Genomic DNA, 19,377 nt, shown 5'->3' on the forward strand with positions numbered 1-19,377 from the left:
TTTGTGTGGCTAGATTTTAAATTCATCTAGTTTTAGTAATTTAAATGCTTCATCATTTAAATTTGGCATCATTCATGGATCCTTAGAACACAAAAAGTTGGACAGCCAGACCTCAAAGGTTAAAAAAAAAGGTAAAAATAAAATTAGATAATTTTACTGACTCTGCTAAAGTGCATGCGAGTGACTTATTTTCTGTTTTCATCTTAGTGTTTTGTACTATTTACACTCCCATCATTACATTCTTCAGGCAATTCCCAAAGTGAAGTTGAGTTTTGGACCTATAAATGTATAAATGCATAAAAGTATACTAAGAGAATCGTTTTTAGGAAAAAAAAGTTTCTATGTGGCTTGTCTCCTTATACTTGGCATAGAATTTACCCAAAATTGATAATAATTTGTCACTTTTAAGAAGAATATTGACAACTTTCTCCCAACGACAATTTTAAAAGATAGAAACTCTCAATCATGGACTCTATGGCAGTCTCTTCTTCTCATATAAATTTGCTCTTAACATTGGCAGGCTATAAATAGAAGACCTCACTGTACTGGAATTGGATATTGAAGGTTCCATGTGCTGGATTATCCTTTTCCATACTTTCTTTCTTATGGACACCCTAGGGTTGATGAACCACAAACGCTAACATACGTGGGGGAGCATTAGCCTATGACCATAGAGCTTGTGGACAAGAAGAAAATCTTTAGGAAACAATATATTTTTGAGGGATTTTGGGGGAGAGGATAGGAAGGAATAACAGACATTGGATGAGTTATATTTTTATAAGTTGCTGTCTACCTTTTCTCTGTGACCAAATGGGGAAAGAAGGTGAGAAGATTATGGCCAACACTATCTTGTGAATCTTTTTATAGAATAATGAACTTGAGATGCAGCCCATTCCAGTACATGACTCAGAGATATAGTTTATTAAGATTTTTAAATATTTTTTTTTGCCATAGATATATGGATATCTTATGACAACAGCCTTCTAGTTGGTCTGCTGTCTCCAGTTTCTACCTATAGGACACCCTACTTACAAGTGTTCCTTATGCCTATAATGCCTTTATTTATCACGGTTCATGGCAGATGGTCCTGGCTGATCCCTGCAAAGCATATCCATAATCTGTAATAGATGCTCATGTGGTAGGCAAGAGATGCATGAAGGTTGCATCAAACAGTGCAATATAACACAGATAAATGTCAAGTTCTGAATTAAAGTTTGGAAAATCAGTTGCCCAAGTATAAGATGGAGGAAATTTAGCTAGACTGAAGTTCACATGAAAAAAAATGGGGATTCAGTTATTTTTATATTTAGTTATTTTAGTTACATTTAGTTATATTTAGTATTTTAGTTAGCTACAAACTTGTTAGAATCATTGAGATCTGGCTGTTAAGATGCCCAGATGTGGAATATTAAAATGGCGGGGAAGCCAAATTTACTAGCAATCATCAATAGAGAAAGGTCTGGCTAAGTAAAGAGAAGAGAACTAAGGAGTCAGAGCCACAGTCAAGTGCCAAAATTCTGAGTCCATAGTATGGTGCCAAGAAGAGGTGATGAGCTTGGACAAATAAAACAAAAGGGGGAATTGGGAATCAAAAGTGGCTTTGATCCCCATGAAAAAAGACAGGATCTTTCAGGATAGATCACAGTCAAGATCACCTGGTCAAATGGTTGACAAACTCCTTTGATCAAGGTATGTAGCCCTTCTAAATTCCTTGCCTTAAAGGAACAATGGCTCTGAGAAGGTGGGATCAGGGTCCATGTTTTATATTTCTTTAGTAACCTCTATTCTTCAACACCTAGTAGGAGCTTGGTAATGACTTGAGTATTTTTTTTTTTAAATAACCACTTTATGGTGTTGAATTTCATTAATAACTATCTACTTACCTTGAATTGCTGGTCCCCAAGCAAATAAGTAATACCAGCTCAAATGAAGATCCACTATCGTTTCATCTCTGGGAACATTCACGGGGCGCTTAAATCGGCAGGTCACACGATTATTTTCAAAGATTCCTTCTTCATCTCTGGCAGGGTTTCTCTGGATCTCTTTGGCCCACTGGCCAACATTGTAAAAATGTTGTATACGGACTCGGCCATTATCATCATGAACACAGGCCATGACATCATCACCACCCTAAAACCAAAATAATTTAAGGAGAAAAAAAGTCAAAGATGTACCTTTTGAAAGATCTTTCCCAAAGAAATTTCAACTAGGAACATAATTGCCCATTCACACCTAATCCTAGGTAAGAAGAAAATATAGAATTGAGACAACCCCTTTGTCATATTTTTTCCCCTTGATCTTTGGTTCAAGCAAGGTTGGTAATGTTAATTATCCCTTAAAATACCATAGACAAATAACTCAATAAGAGCTGATGGGATGGTTATAATTTATGTGATCATTATATTAGAGGATCATAATTAGAGTTGGAAGAGACCTCATAGACTGGCTAATCAAAGCACTCATTTTATGGACAAGAAAACTGACTAAAGAGATGATGTGATTTGCCTGAGAAAATATAGTAAGTAGATGAGCTAGAACTTAAAACCATTCATGACTCTGTGTTAAAATCCTTTTCTTTTACACAAAAACTATCTAAAAATTTTAAGTAACCAGAAAGAACTAAAAAAATGTACTAGCACTTGAATAATTGAAATGAAAAAATATTTATTGAACTTCTCATGTACCAAGTAAGGGAAGATCAAATGAGAAAATGTATATAAAATAAATGCTTTACAAATATTAGAGTATGATATAAATATGTTACTATAATTATTGATAAAATGAAGCTCCTTAGTCATCTCTCTCTCTCTTTTTCTGTCTCTCTGTCTCTGTCTCTATGTCTTTCTCTCTCTCTCTGTGTCTCTATGTCTCTCTCTCTCTCTTTCTCTTTCTCTGTCAGTCTCTGTCTCATACACAGAGTCCTTTTTATTATCAATAATTTATTAAGCACTTATGTGTCATATAATGTGCTAAACTATGAGGATGTAAAGAAGGAGCAAAAAGCTGACTCTTCTCAAAATGTCTTACTCCTTAAGTCAGCAGTTGAAGACTCTCAGCTCCTAACTTTGCTTTACTGAGATAAACACAACATAAAAGAGGCAATAAGAGCAATAAAGTGTCAAGGTTTAAGATGTGATCTTGTCAACCAAGGGCTATTAAAACATCTGCTTAGGTGACAAGGTATTGCCTTGCTAAGAAAATTCTAAAAAAGATCAATTTGAAGGGGTGGGGAACCTCAACAAATGAACAGCAAAAAAAAATTATGCAACAAGTGACAAACTGTACATTTAATAGTGGGAAATGAAGTCTGGGCCACACAGTCATAATTTCAAATTACAAAGCTTTCAATAATATAATGCATCAAGCTTCCAGCTCTGGTTTCCAACTTACCATTTTCTTGTCTGAAGAAAATCCAACCGCCACCCAGCCATCAGTGTCAGCACTTAACTCAAATTCTACATCAGCTCCTATCATGCGGTAACTAAGGAAATAATCACAAGTTTCTGCAGTACATCCTGGTTTCCCATACCTAGAAGACATAAGAAAATAGGTCTTATTTCTTCTAAAATCTTGAACATAAACATTCCCCTTTACCTGCCCATCTGTGGTTGGGGTATTTACTGACTTTAGTATTTTAAAAATCTATACTTTTGTCTACATGTTCTCTTTCACCAATGTAGATTGTAATACTTATGTAATTTCATGGCTAGGCAAAATTTTAAAATTTTATTTTACTGTTGCCTTTCATTTTCACTTTACATTGATTTCCAAACAAATACCTCCCTACTCTTCTACCTAGTGAGAACCATTCCTTAAAATAAAGATTAAAAAAGAGGGGGGAAAGCAGTTTAAGGTAGTTAACAGTACATTTATTATTTCTTATGGTATATACAGTGTCCTACACCAAAAATTCCCAATTTCTCATTGACGGGAAGGAGACATATTTTTTCAACTTTTCCCCAGAGGTAAAATTGGTTATAATTATCCAACATATGGAGTTTGATTTGTTGTTGTTTTTTCCACTTATATTGTCTTAATTATTATAAGCAATTCTCCAGGCTACACTTAGGACTTCTACCATGTCCAGCTATCTTTCAATTTGTCGATTCATGTCAGAAGTAGCCTCTGGCCTCTATGTACTATTCTCTCTCTGACTGGATAAATCTCCTCAGACTCTCCTTTTAAAGGAGGGTTCTCAGGCTTCATACGCTTTGGATCCTAGACAGACTTTGGAGGTAGAATCAGAGTGAACTAGTTCAAAAGAGTAGAAATACGATGAACTAGTCATAAGTCTTCCCACCTGGATCAAGGGCTTGGGACAAAAAAAGACTGGATTAAAAAGAAAATGCTTAAAAGGAACTGTTTAATATCTTGAATTTGTGCCAAGCTAATTGAGTAAATTGAAACTATGATTCAATTCTATTAGACTCAAACAATTTTTGATCATCTACAAGTTTATACACCATTTTGATGGCACTTTGGTTCTCTGCGCAGTCAGATAGAGCATCCAAGTGGAAATGTCTCCCTCTTGTGGTAAGCAAAAAAAATACATCAATAACAGCAGCCGCCGCTCGCATTTATATAGTGCTTTAAAATTTCCAAAGCACTTTACAAATATTATCTCCTTTTATCCTCACAACAAGGAAAAGTGAAATTGGCTTTGTTTTTGCTTGGTCTAATAACATCTCTTTGATTTCTTTTTCATTGTTGACAACTTTGGCTCTTTCTATCTAGAAATAACTAGGTGATATAGTGGATAGAGAACTAGGTTCAGAATGAATCAGGAAGAATTGAATTCAAATCTGGCCTCAGACACATGAGAATTACAGGCTGCAAAGTAGCCTGTTTGCTACCTCTGACCTAAAGCATCAAATCTAAACTGTTTCTCTTTAAGATCTTCCATGATTTGTCTCTTTATTTGCAATCCAGTTCATTTCTTCCTACGCTACCTTCTGCTATGCTCAGGGTAATCTCTTCATCATCCCTTGAACATATTCTCATTCTTGTGTCTATACTGTGGTCAGTTTGTTTCTGGCTTAGCCTGACTTTCCATTTCCTCCCTATCTATTGAAATTACCCCAAGCTCACATTAAATCTCTCTTCTCCATGGAGAAGCTATCTCTTTCTTTGATATCTGGGATATAATTTCCTGATACTTCTCATTACTCTCCTATTGCGCCTTTTCTGACTTCTCTTCCTTCTCTTCCTCACTAAGTTCCTTAATTCATTTAACTTATATTTATTGAATTTTCATAATACACATAATATACACACAAGAATTATGTTGGGTGAATACTTCCATTTATTCCATTTATCTACTCTTTGGCACTCCCCCCCCCCCCCCCCTGTATCTTCAGCTACTTAATGGAAATCTCTGCTTAAATGTCTGTCTTCAAACTCAACATGCTCAAAAACAAGCTCAATTCCTTGTATACTTATTGCTTATTCCATACAAATTGTAATTTAATTTTACATACTGTTATTATATTCTGTACTATTAACTAATTTGCTCATTGTATTAGTCTTTCTCTCCCCACCTAACTTGCAAGTTTCTTGAAACCAGGAATAATGTTTTCTAAAATAGCCATAGATCATTAGTATTCATTTATAAAATCTACATGCAATTGAAACAAAATTTTGAAAAATATATTTTACAACCTTAAATTTTTTTTGTATTACAAACCTAAAGCACCCCTTAGTCTTTCCACAATCATCCACTTTGATTTTGGCAAATGGGTCCACAGGAGGAGCAGTAGGGAAAGGATAACCTGGACAATCAAAATAAATGTTCATTAGAATATCATAAGAATAACAAGTAATGATCTTTACAAAAAGCATATATTTTAAAAATATAATTTTTACACATCATCACATAAACATCTAGAAATGTTCAGACCTTCTGAGATTATCTTTAATTCATCTAATTCTCCCTATAAAAGGAAGGAGAGAGGAAAGGAAGACCCATAAATAAGTTCGCTTAGTTTTACATACAAATAGATTTGCCTGTACACATGGACTCTGTACTAGTATATATGCCTTGCCATGTGATATTTATATTCCAAAGAGGGCATAGATGGGGAAAGAGCCAATGGACATTGCAGAAGGAAATTTGTGCGAAGGCTTCCCTTAGGGAAGACACAGTCCTTATTCTTGTTAAAGAGATATAGGAGATATGGCTGGTCATGGTTCCATATAATATTCTTTGCCCTTCTGAAGGAAAAGCATTCAATAGAACGGTAAAGATTCAGTTCTCTGATATTCCTAGGAAACTTAGCAGTTTTGTGTCTAGTCTCAATTTCAGAGGAAAGTGTGAACTTAAAAGCAGGGGCAGATCCTGCTATACAATTATTCAGTGACTTCAAAAAAGCTTTTAAAAGCAGTATAGGGAAAGTGCCAAATCAGTAATCTTTCTAAATACCTTTCCTTTGGATCAGATATTACAGGGAATCTTATATACTTTGGATATACAGATATATATGTATATATGGCTCAAAAGCTGTATATAGTCATTCAAGTATGTGGAAATCCCCACGTAGTAAAAATAGTTAATGCCTTTAAAGGGGTTTGATTCTGGACCAGAATTGGCCAAAGAAAAGTCCAATCTTGTTGAGATTTTGAAAAGAGAAAGTAGACTTTAAAGCTATCTCAAGAATTTAAATTATTTTTGGCTCTTAGGGATGTGAAAGAAAAGCTCTTTACTCTGCTTATTTGGCATAAGTCTGTCAGAAATGAACTGATTCAATTTCAGCATAAGATTTTAAAAAATATTTTGAATAATTTAATTTGTAAATCCAAATTACATTTTTGGATTTAAGGGCTTTCCCCCATCTCTTTACACATATGGAAAAATGGCTCTCCTGAAGGGCTCTTTATTTTCTATTACATAATTTCATCAAATCTTTTTGTAGACTTTTGAATTAGGAGGAATCTTCTTAATCTTATGTGGTACTTCTATAAGACCATGAACTCCTTGAGGATGGGTGCTGTGTTATTTTCTTTTATTCTGAGCTTTTAGCATAGTGTCTGGTTCATAAAATGCACATAATAAATGCTTGTTGATTGATTGGTCATATCACAGATCCCTCACCTTTCTCTCTACTTTTCATTGCAAATATGTGCCATTTATTTTTATCATTGTCATAACAGCATAGCTGCCATTATCTCCTGCCTTTTAAGTCCTCTTTCAAGTGGCCTACATCATTTTAGCATTTCATTCATTTATTCCTCTTCATCCACTCTTGAAATGATCCCTTAATGATTTAAATTTATATACTTATGAATCTTCAAATAGTTGAACATAATTAGTCAGGATAATGATTCTGCTAAACTAATCTTTCTTAACCTTGTAGTGGTCAGAAATTTTCAGGGGCTCCATATTGTCTTGCAAAATAAAGTTCAAACCTCTCAATATGATATTCGAGACATTCTACAAATTGGTATCACCTTGCCTCTGAGCCTCAGCAAACATAGACTACTCTGTACCCTCCAAACATTACCTATACTTTTCCACCTCTCTGCCTTTTGCCCACTGTCCCCAGGTTTAAAAAGACCTCCTTGCCTTTTTTTCTTCCTCCTTGCCTTTTAAATTCCTATCCCTCTCTTAAACTGTCTCTGTCTCAGCCCTGTCAAGGGCTGTCTCTTCTAAGAAACCTTTTCTACTCCTTCTTTCTTCTTCCCTGTCTCCCTCCCACTACCCCCAACCATGGGACAATTATAACCTTTTTCCTCAGACTTTATGTAACACTTTGTTTTGTAACTCAATTATCTACTTGTCAAGTTTTATTGTATATTATAGCTAGGACTGTCATCCACCGGGGCCTTGATGTTCTATTTTCTTATCCTTTCTTTTTGCATTGATAGAATTTTAGTGTCTAGTTCCTTTCCTCTCCCTGCCTCCTTTATTCTCTAATCATCTTAGAGTCAAGTTTTAAAAAACCCACATAACATCATTTTTCAGATCCTGTTCACGGAAAGATAGGAAGAAAAATTGAGCTGTTTTTTTACATTATATATGTAGTCATGTTGCGTTTTCATTTTTATAGTGTTGTAATATGATATAAAGAATTCAACTACTCAGCAATTTTTATACGCAGTGTTTTCACTTACAATATATTGTTCCATCCTTCATTTAAAATAACTCATTCACAAAACTGTGATTCAGTGATGGCCTTTTCCTTTATTTATAGTATACTGAAATACCACAACTTTATTGCTAACAAGATTCTGTATATTATCTGCATTATTTTTCTTGTTCCACTCTGAGATTTCACTGGGTCATGGATGTTAATGATGGATTCCTGAAGGCTATGAAAGCAGAATGCCAGCCTTGGCAAGGTCTTTCATGCTAGAAAAAGGCTTTGAGTACAGTCCCAGTGACAGACTGTCTTCTGTTTGAGGACCGGCATAGATAAGTATATAAAGACCCATTACCAGGAGGCTGTCCACATAGTGATGAATTCTTTGTCCAAGGCAATTCGTGAAACAAAGGAAAACACAAAATAGCTCTGTCTTGGACCCTTCTGATTCTGCAGCTCTTTAGTGGTATGGCCAGAAAAAGGATAGGGGATGCTAAGAATCATAATTTTTAGGCCATTTATAAATATTACAATATATTCTATTGTAATAAAATACTGAATATTAGTAATTTAAATATGAGATTTTAATTTTAAAAATGCTACATCAACATACCACTGAAGAAACTTAACCATATCTATTATATTATAAAGTCCAAAAAATTTAAGGAAATTGTAGCTAAATGACTATGACTCACAAGTTCTCCTGGGAGAACTTGAAGAAGCAAATAAATGAACTAGAGGTATTGAATCCAAATGCATCAAGAAACATCACTTCCTGGGACACTTAGTCATCTGTCCTTGCAGTGCTCATGATGGAAATGCACAAAAAAGATGACAATGAAAATAACTGAAGATAACTTTAGTTTTTGTACCGATATTTGTTACTAAAATGAGGAGGGAAAAAGTCTGTAAAAAACTCAGCAAGAGTCTCCAAATAAAATCAATATATATGTTAATACTTGGAAACTTCAATGCAAAAATGGACCTGAGAAGCAGATAAAAAATATGTTGGAAAAAATGGCTCAGGATAAACATGAAAAATGTCAAAAACTTTAATCAGAAGGTTCATATGTCAGGAAAATTTTCTGATAGCAGATGTTCAGAGGGTATTGAACATGGTAAATTTTTCTCCTACTTCCAATGAAATGTCTGTATCTTAACAGACAAAAAAATTATATATCAATATGGGAGTTATTTATAAGTCATCCATCTGTATATACAACAGACCATTAAATTGTTAGAGCAAAGATCAAAATTAGTAATTGAGAGGAAAGGTGAAGATTAGAAATTATGGCATGTAATTAATACTGTTTAAATATGATTTCTTCAATCAAATTATTGGTGCTGAAAAATGGGAAAGAGATAAAAAAGAAAAAGTCAATGACATGAGCTATTATTTCTTATGAAATTAAATGTAAAACAAATTTCAAAATGAAAAGGCTAAAAGAGCCTTATTTAATAAGTACTTGTTTTCCTTATCAAGTAAAGAAATGTGGTAACCAAAGGCAAAACTGATTTAAAATATAGTGCCATTCACTAAACTTTAAGGAAGAATTAGTGGAAGATTATGTCGGACTCCCCAGACAAAACAGCTAGAAGTATTGGAAGGAAAATAAAAATATTGGTGTGAGGCCCAATTAATCCAGATCATCCAAAGAGTATTTAAAGATGAAACTGGAAGAACAACAAAAAAAAAAAAACTGAAAAATGGAAAATATCTGTCAAATTTCCTATAATAAATTTCCTGCATTAATGAAAATGGAACAAATCATACCATAGTGAAATCTAACACCTCAGTCCCTTATATACAAGCTGAAGAAGCAGCAATGTCACTAAAGAAAATTGAAATGGAAAGAGTGGTTTGGTGCAGACCTAATATACAAAGGATATCTGTGATGGAAGCAGCAAAATTTTGAGGGCACTGAGGAAGAAATCTCAAGACATTTGAAAAAGGGAAAGACATAATGATTGAAAAAAATATGGACAGTATTACTCCCTAGAAGGACAATCGAGAAGATAATAACTACTGATCCATATACCTATGTTCCATCACTAAAACTTTTTTCATGAAAATGATCTACATGTATCCATGGTATCTGAGATGTAAACATGAAATGGGAGTAAGCAGGCTTTTGCAAATTATATACTGTAGCAGAAGACATGACACACTTGACAGGAAAGTGCAGCAAATACAAAGTTCCATTGTATTTATTGTTTGTTGACAATCATTTAATTATTTTAAAGGCTCTTCACCAACAAGATGTCTCCTATGCATATGTTAAGTGCACACATGATACTTTAATAGATGTAACCACAACATAACTTTAAAATAATGCTCTGATTATTAATATGAAGTGTAGAACAAAATAGGGAGTCATATGCTCACCAAAAATGTTTGCCATTTTCATGGACTATGTCCAGGAAAGAGTCCAAGTGGAAGAGGGATTCCTTAGAGATGGTGAAGTCCTCCAGATGTTCCTGTTTGAGGATGATATTGTGCTGATTGTATCACATCCTGGAACGCTACAAAGTTTCCTAAATAATATTGACAATCACTCAAAATAAGTTTGGTCTAATAACCCATATAGGAAAAATCAAGTGGATGAAGAATGCCTAATTTTCAGTCTATGATACACAATAGATGGATAATCCATTTAGATGGTTCATCAATATGTATATCATGGACAGATATGACAAATGGACAATGATCTGGGACCAGAATTTAATAGCATAAAGAGAATTAACTAGATTTCTCTGGTAAAATTTCTCAATATGTTCAATAACCAAAAGCTTTTCCCTAAAACAAGAACCTCTTTTTTATTTAACTATTTTTATGGTGATGCTAGACGTTAATGAATCAGGGAATATTACAATATCCAGAGAGCCAAAATTGCAGGTGATCTGGAAGGGCAAAGGAGAGATGTATAGTGGGTGTAAACAGATTAAGTCATATTATGATTAATAACGTGCATGCAAGAAGTGGTATAAAGGATACCATCTATGAGATGTATCCTTGTAGGATGTAGAGGGAGGTCCCAGCATATTGCACAGACCTTTAATGGAGAATTTATAGGAGAACATGAATGAGTCATACAGGATGGTAAAATGTGGATGGATTGCAATCTGCATCATTGGAGTGGGATACCCACATTGCTGAGATGACAAATCCACTGAAGTACTAAATATTTCTTTGGGAAATACCTATACTAATGAAACAATAACTGTTTTCTAAATCTGTTCTCTAACCCTATGTTCCTAATTAGAGTCACCTTTGGTGAAGTAGGCAGAAAAGGAAAATTTTGTGTTCATATATGTGTAAATATATACATATACACATACACATATATTACATATAATGATTACAACATAAATAAATTAAAAAAACACTAAACAACTGAAGCTACATGCTATGAAATTATTATGACCATGCTTGACTGAAGGAAAAAAATGTGAGAAAGCACTTCCCTTTGCTTCTTAGCAAAGGTAGGGGATCATAGGTGTGGAATTCTGTATACAATGCCAGATTTTTTTGATATGTTGGTTATTCGTTTTGCTAAACCTTTTTCCTCCTCTTTTCTCCCCTTCTTTATTATAAGGTCAAGTTCTATGAGAGATGGGGAGTGATCTGAATGGAGATGATGTAAAAACAAAAATACATATGAGCTCCTTTTTTTTTTTTTTTTTAATGAAGAGTCACTTCTGGAGAGAAAGAAAAATGGTGTCTTGTCTTTTTTGATCATATGTGTCCATGTTCTTTTCCCAGATTATTCCATGACTTTACATTAACACAAAATCTTTTAAGTGGGGAAGTATCACTTGATCACATTATCTTCAGTTTTTATTACCATTATTATTTTCAGCTCTATAAAAAGTTGACAAAAAGAAAATGTAAAGTGGGATTCTACTCTTCAGAGTGTTAGTGAATTTGGAAAATGGGAAAAGGACTTCAAAACCCTAAAAAAGAAAAATGATCGAATATGATAAAGGGAAATGTTGTCATGTGGTTAGAGAGTAGGAAAACGCTACAGAGAGAAGAAAATGAAAGACTACTGAATCCTCGTAGCTAAGTGATGGACATTATGCTCTTTCCGAGGAGCTGGATCATCTGAAGAAAGAGATACTGTGTTTTCCGTAGATGGAGTAAAAAGGCAAAAAGAAAAACAGACAATAGGGATTAGTGACTCCTTGCTGAAAGGGTTTTAAGGCAAAAAAGGAACTCTTTTGTATTTTTTATCCCCATACAGCCAGATTAGGATGGATTCTCAAGATTTGTAAAATTAAATTACCATTTAATTTAGTTAAAATTAAATGACTATTTTTTCACTTTAAATGATTCATATGGGCAAAAATAATCATACTAGAAGGAATCCAGAGGATGTTGTTGAGTATTATGAAGTTTTGGGCAAGAAACTTTAGACCTTAGGCTATAGAAACTATTTTAGTTATTGCTGCATAACAAAAGAAAGAAAGACAGAACGAAAAAAATTTGGGTTAAGCAGATGTGCTTTTAAAATGTTATTTCTTGATCTCGGGATTTTTGAAAATGTTATTTCTGAATCATTACTTAAAATATAAGAATGTTAGGTTCTTGGCCAAAAATGAAGTGTACCTAATAAGGAACGGTTAAAAAATATTTGGAGTATAACCAATCAAATCCAAAGCAGTTTATAAAGAAAAGGAAAGAGGGGAAAAATTGCCTTTGCTTTTCTATCAAGCTAGATACTATAGAGAGTAATTAGAACATAGAAAGAAGAATTACAGATATCAAAATCTAAGAAAAGAGCCAGCAATAAAATGCACACTTCAGATGTTTTTACACAAATGCAAAAAATATGGGTAATAAATGAGGTAATCTAGAGAACTAAATGCAAAGAGATAAATTTCTTTTTGATAAATAGTTCAATGATAACTTCAAACTTCTCTAGAATTGATTGTAAGGGATCTATACTTGGTTACCATTTCTAAGAATTATTTGAATAAAGGTAGAGATAGCATGCTCATCAAATTTGCAGATGACATAAAACTAAGAGAGATAATAAACACATAAAGTCAGGATTCAGAATTATTTCTATAGATTAGAGCATGAACTGGATCTAATAAGTAACTCATGAAATTTAATAAAATTAATGTAAAGCCATACATTTTGATCCAAAAAATCAACTTCACAAATATAAGGTGGTAGAGATATGATTAAAGAGTGGTCCATATGAAAAAGATCTGAGTGTTTTAATGGACTACAAGCTCCATATATATTAATAATGTGAGATGGAAGTTTGTTTAAGCTAATATAATTTTAGATTTCATTGAGAGACTCAATGTGTCTAGATCTAGATATTGTTGGTAATAATTATTGTGGTATTCTGTACTAATCAGATTGCAATTGGAGTACAGTGTCTAGTACAAATTACTATATTTAAAGCACATATGTAAATGGGAGACTATCCAGAGGAAGACATCCATTATGTCCTCTACCACTCTTGTTATAAAAAGGCTGATTGAAGGAACTGAAGATACTTAATCTAAAGAAGAGAAGATTTAAGAATAATAATAAGAAGAATTAATATGGTTATCTCCAAATATCTGGAAGGCTGTCTTCTGGAAGAGAGATATATCTTATTCTTTTTGGTTTAGGGACAGTAATAGGAACAATGAGTTGAAGCAAATTTAGGCTTGCTGCAAGGAAAAACTTGCTCACAATAATGAGAATTATTCACAAGTGTAATGGGATGCCTTGAGAGATTGTCTCTCACTTTCCACTCACTAGATGTCTTCTAAGAAAGATTGTTGAACAACTTGTAAGGTATATTGTAGAGTGGATTCTTGTTCAGTTATCACTAAATGACCTATGAGAAACACTTTTCAATTCAGAGATTCTGTGATTTGGAATCAGAGATTCTACATTTCTATTTCATAGATCCTTTCATAGAAATAATATAATCAAAGACTGTAAGGGACTTAGACTGTGTCTAGTTTAACCCCATCAATAGGGTAATAGAGGCCAATAAAAAAAAAATCAATCAATTTCCCCTAGGTCCCACAGATACTAAGGATCAGAGGCAGAATTTGAACTCAGGGGCTGTGATTGCAAATTCATTGCTATTTTCATTATACCATGATGCCTCCATCTCTCTGGTCCCTAGTTTCCTCATCTCTAAAATGAGAGAGTTGGTTAGCTGGGGAATGATTGACTAAATTATGGTATATATCAATGAAATGCAATACTATTATGCTATAAGAAATGATAAAAGAGAGGGTTTCAGAAAAGCCTGGGAATACTTGTATAAACTGCTGCAAACTGAAGTGAGAAGAACAGGAGAAATATTTCAGAAATGAACAGTTATGAAAGATTTAAGAACTCTGATTAATGCAATTACAGTCATGATTCCAAAGGACTAATGATAAAGAATATAACTTTCCTTTGGATAGAGATATGATGAATTAATATGTAGAATGAAACACATCTTTGGATATAGCCAATGTGGAAATTTGTTTTGCTTGATTATGTACATTTATTAAAGGTGTTTTTCTGAGGGAGATATAGAAGAGAGAAAAATAAATGCATGATATTTAAAAAATAAAATTTGATTATAATTTTTAAAGTGTAAAAATTTGTATAAAATAAATAAAATGAAAGGGTTATGTTGCACATCTACTATGGTTATCTTCTAGCTCTAAATCTATATTCTACTTCACTGACTATAATTATATTTATCTTTTAATTGTTAGCAATTAGAAACATTTTTTGAAAGCAGTTTTAGTTAGAGTAAGCAAATTTTGGCCCATCTTTTTATTTCTAATTAGAATGAATATTTTAAAAATTGAGTTTCCTGAGTACAATATATTTGTGTTTTTAAAAAAATTCTCAAATCTTTTTTGTTTAGTTGTGGAATTAAATTCATTTTCATTTAGTGGAATGTTATATTCCTCTGATGATTGTTTTTTCTGTTTTCTCTTAGAACAGAATACTAAAGCAATCTTAAACAGCATTTAATTTATTCTTGTGAATGTTATATCTTCAACATTTCTCATGCCTGTCTCCTTTCCACCCAGACCACAACGAGGCTAGTTCAAGCTCTCACCAACTCTAACCTGGACTATTGTTACAGCTTCCTAACTAGTCTTGGCATTCAGTCTCCTCCTTCTCCAATCCATTATGCACACTGCTGCCAAAGGCTGTACTGTATACTACTTCCCCTTTTCAGGAAGTTCCACTGTTTCCATTTTGCCTCTAGGATCAAATACAAATTTCTGTTTTAGGCACTTAAATTCCTTCACAATCTGGCCCCACCCTATCTTTCTAAGTAAATTATATAATATTGTTTTTCAAATATTCTACATTCCAGGCAAATTAGTCTTCTTTTCTATTCCTTACAAATAACACCTTCATACTTTTGCATAGGCTATTTGTCAAAACTAGAATGTCCTCCCTCTTACTATGAATCCTCAGAATCCTTATTTTTCATCAACGCTCAGTTCAAGTTTCAACCTCCAGCAGATGTATTTCCTGAACCTATCAGACGTTTGTGTCTCCTTCTGAAATTTCACTTCTTTGTATGTATTTTGTGTATACATGTATACACATTTGTTACACCAATGGAATATAAACTCTTCAGGGTAGGGACTGTCTCATTTTAGTCTTTGTATCCTTAGTGTCTATCATAGCTCCTGGCACAAAGCCCTCTCAGCTCTGATTCTAATTGTCTAAACTTTGCCATCACACTTCACTTCACTTCACTTCACTGGCACCTTCTTCAGCAGATCTAAGTGTTCTTCATCCTGGAACATTTACCCATCACTATAACCCTGAGGTATCTCTCTGCCATGCTGAACCTTTTCTCCCACTGATTAGTTCTTCATCCTATGCCATGCAGATGCCTTCCTCCCTCATTTCCATTTCCCCACCTTTTCATCTCCCTTTTGTGTGTTGTCTTTCCTCATTAAAATGTAAGCTCATTGAAGGCAATAATTGTGTTTCTTTGTGCTTGTATTTGTATCCCCATTGTTTAGTACTGACATATACAGCTAAATCCTGATTGGTATAAATAGAGAATCACCAGAAGTTGTCATATGTATTTTAATTTGTATTATTAGAAGTTATAATTATGTAAAATATGATAAAAGATACTAATTGAAATATGCAGTGCAAATTTGAAATCAGAATAATGCAGCCATTTCAGGGGATTCATTATTCACACTAATTAGGACCTAGCTGTAGTTCACATTTAATAAATGCTTGCCTTCTTGCTTTGTTGCCTTGGATACTGGTTAATCTGTTTGGCATTTAAAGTCCTTTAAAATCTGGTTTCAACCTGTATTTCCAGGGTGATTATGAACCACTGTCTTTCAATATTTTACATTTTAGTCCAACTAGCTTTCTTGCTATCCCCCAAAAATGATATTCTAGAGATCCATGCTTTTGCATAAGCTATTCCCAATGCTTGGAATTTTCCCTTATCACCTGTACTTCTTGTCCTTGAATAAAACATGAAAAAAAAATTGCCAACAAATAAATTGAGCCTAGAATAATCCAAAAGCCTGCTAACTGGTATTCCTGACTCCAGTCGCCATTTTCTTCCAATTCAGTCCACATACTGCTACGGATTATTCTTTTCTTAAATACTACTTTGTACATGTCAGTCCCCTAAACAAGAACCTAAAATGGCTTCCAGTTGCTTACCACACTGAATCAATCTCCGCCCTTCTGCATTTTCAAGGCAGAATGATTTCCCATCATTCTCTAACATGAACCAATCATACCAGTCAGGTGCCCCACCTTATTCTGTACCACCCCCATCCTATGACATATCGCTTCATACTTGCTTTCAGTGTTCGCTCATGAATTTTCCCTGAAATGAATTTTCCACTCCTCTTTGTTCATAAATTGCCTAAAATCCTTGTATCTCACTTCAATTCTACTTTCCTAATCCAGTCTACACTGAGGTTTTTGTTCTTTTTTGTTGTATTATACAATTATCAGCCTGGGCAAATCATTTATTTATTTATTTTTCAATAAAAACTATAAATTATAGAAAAATTGTCAAACTGCATTACTAAACAGAATTTCCTTATTGGAAGTTCCTTATGAAATCACAGTCTGGCCTCCCCCCAAAATGGTACGCATATCATTTTTCCCTGTTCACAGACTGCTTTGTGGGTATGTCTCAGTCCCTAATTAGAACAATGCCATGCATTTCTTTGGTATGCTAAAGAACTGAACAGTGTGTCAAATTCATAGAACATAATTATTTATTGATTAATTTCATAAATGCATCTGTTCTGATAATTGTTGTAGTCATACATGTCTTTTATTGTTATCAATAATCTACATTTTAACCTCAAATTTTCTTTTTTCTCCATTTTATACAAAATGAACAATTTTTAAGATCTCAGGGAAATATTAAATGTTCTTTATAAAGGTAGATATGCCTTTTTCACAAGAAGGAGGATAGGCAGGGTCTCACTACATGAGACAAGCAACCTTCTCCTAGACTAGGCTAGTGAAAAAAGCCACACAAAGGAAATCTCAACTAGACGCATAGGGGCTGGGCTGGTAGCTCTGAATGATGGCAGGACACACCAAAGGTGGGTAAAAATGCGGGATAAAATTCTTGGGAAAAAGGTTGAGCTGAGGTTGGAAGCATGGGAAGGATGATATGATATGATTTCTAAGGGAGAAAACAATGACAACACGATATTAAGAAAATACTGTAATGAGGGGATGTTTTAAATAGCTTAACGAAGATATAGGATTTTTATTTTCCCCAAAGCTCCCGACAGCAAGGGATATGAAAATGCAGCTTGGATGAGGTTTGGGGGGAGCATTGGCAATGAAGCTGGCCTCAGTTCCCGCATCGCCCCCGGGGAGGGGGGGCTGCGGAAAGGGGGTGGGGCTCAGTCAGTGAAGCTAGAGCTAGCTCCTCAACCTCTGTCGCTAGCCCAGCCAACAACCAATCCATGACAATCCTGCAGAGGATTCTAGGCTCGACATCCTCCATCTCTTTCTCCTCCGCCTCCGCATCTCAGGATGCAAGGAGACAGGCAGAGGAGAGAGAGAGAGAGAGAGAGAGACAGAGGCTCCAAGCGCATCCCCAGTACCACCAATTTACTCCTCATCTGCCCCTCCCTCCTCCCCTGGTAGCGCATCTTTTTCCTCTGCACCCCCACCCCCAGGCAGAGATCCTGGGGGGTTAGTTCGCCCCTTTTCCTATTCCCTTTTCTGCCCCTTTTCCGCTCCCCAGGTCATTGTCCTTGGTGATCTGCGAGTGGTCTCCCTCCCCCCCCATCGTTTTTCCCAGCCCCCAGCCCCTTCTCCCAATTCCCCAGCCCTTACTCCCAGCCCCCCGCCCCCGGTTTCCATATCCCCCCTTCTTATCCCTCATCCTCCCCCATCCCCCCACTATGGACCCCCTCCCCCCCAGCCTCACCCTCTTCGGACAGGTAGCGAAGGTCATAGAACTCGCTGGCGAAGGTGCCGTAGGACGAGTCGTGCGGCTGGCGCTGCACCTCGTCGCCCCCCGAGCTTGAGGTGTCCCCTCTCCTGCCGCTATCGTCGGCTGGGCTGGCCGAAGAGGCTATGGGCCCCGCCAGCAGCAGCAGCCAGGCGCTGCAGCCCAGGCAGTGCAGAAGGGGCAGCAGGGGCAGTTGGAGCATGGCAGCGAGGAAAAAGAGCCCGCCGAGGAGCTGGTACCGCCGGGTGGCTGCACCGGCTCCGGGGCTCTGTCTGTCTTTCTCTCTCTCCCTCTCTCTCTCTCTCTAGGCAACGCTGACGCAGGCTCAGCCGCAGCCCCAGCCGCAGCCTCAGCCGCAGCCCCCTCGCCTTTTTTCCCCTCCTCAGGTCCCCTCCCTTATCCCCCCGCCCCCGTTCCTCCTCCCCCCCGCCTCACTCAGCTCCCTCTTTCTCATACCCTCTCCTTTTTTTTTTTCTAAATCCCTCCCTAGCAAATTCAGATGGAACACAAAGGAACCAAAGAATGGGGCGTATTTACTGCATAGAACTGGTCATTGAGAGACCTGCCAATCTACCCAGATTTTGTCCTAAAAGCGTGCAAAAAAAAAAAAAAAATGTGAATGCGCTTTGTGATGGAAAAATAACAAGAAAGAAATGGAAAATAGCATTCAAGAATTAAGCATGGCTGGTATTTAAAAAAATATATATACATATATATATGATTATTTCTGCATATTCAATGAATTTTTTTATAAAGGGATCATTTAGGTTTGCTCCAAATAGCTTCCTTGCAGATGATGTTTTCTGCTACCTTGTTTTTAATTATTCCTCCTCAGAAGAAGCTCAGGCAAATTA

General features: G+C 35.5%; 1 protein-coding gene across 1 annotated transcript in view; it reads right to left on the reverse strand.

Moving 5' to 3' along the window:
* Positions 1-18,891, reverse strand: part of FRRS1L (ferric chelate reductase 1 like) — a 34,358-nt gene extending 15,467 nt beyond the window's left edge. Inside the window, exons 1-4 of the mRNA XM_051966996.1 lie at positions 18,500-18,891; positions 5,684-5,768; positions 3,391-3,529; positions 1,884-2,130 (exon numbers count right to left, since the gene is read on the reverse strand). Coding sequence (XP_051822956.1) covers positions 1,884-2,130; positions 3,391-3,529; positions 5,684-5,768; positions 18,500-18,725 — 697 coding nt within the window. The 5' untranslated portion in view covers positions 18,726-18,891. The remainder of the gene's footprint in view (positions 1-1,883; positions 2,131-3,390; positions 3,530-5,683; positions 5,769-18,499) is intronic.
* Between the last annotated feature and the right edge of the window lie 486 nt (positions 18,892-19,377).

The sequence above is a fragment of the Antechinus flavipes genome, chromosome 1 (genome assembly GCF_016432865.1).
Source record: "Antechinus flavipes isolate AdamAnt ecotype Samford, QLD, Australia chromosome 1, AdamAnt_v2, whole genome shotgun sequence".
Classification (NCBI taxonomy): Eukaryota; Metazoa; Chordata; class Mammalia; order Dasyuromorphia; family Dasyuridae; genus Antechinus; species Antechinus flavipes.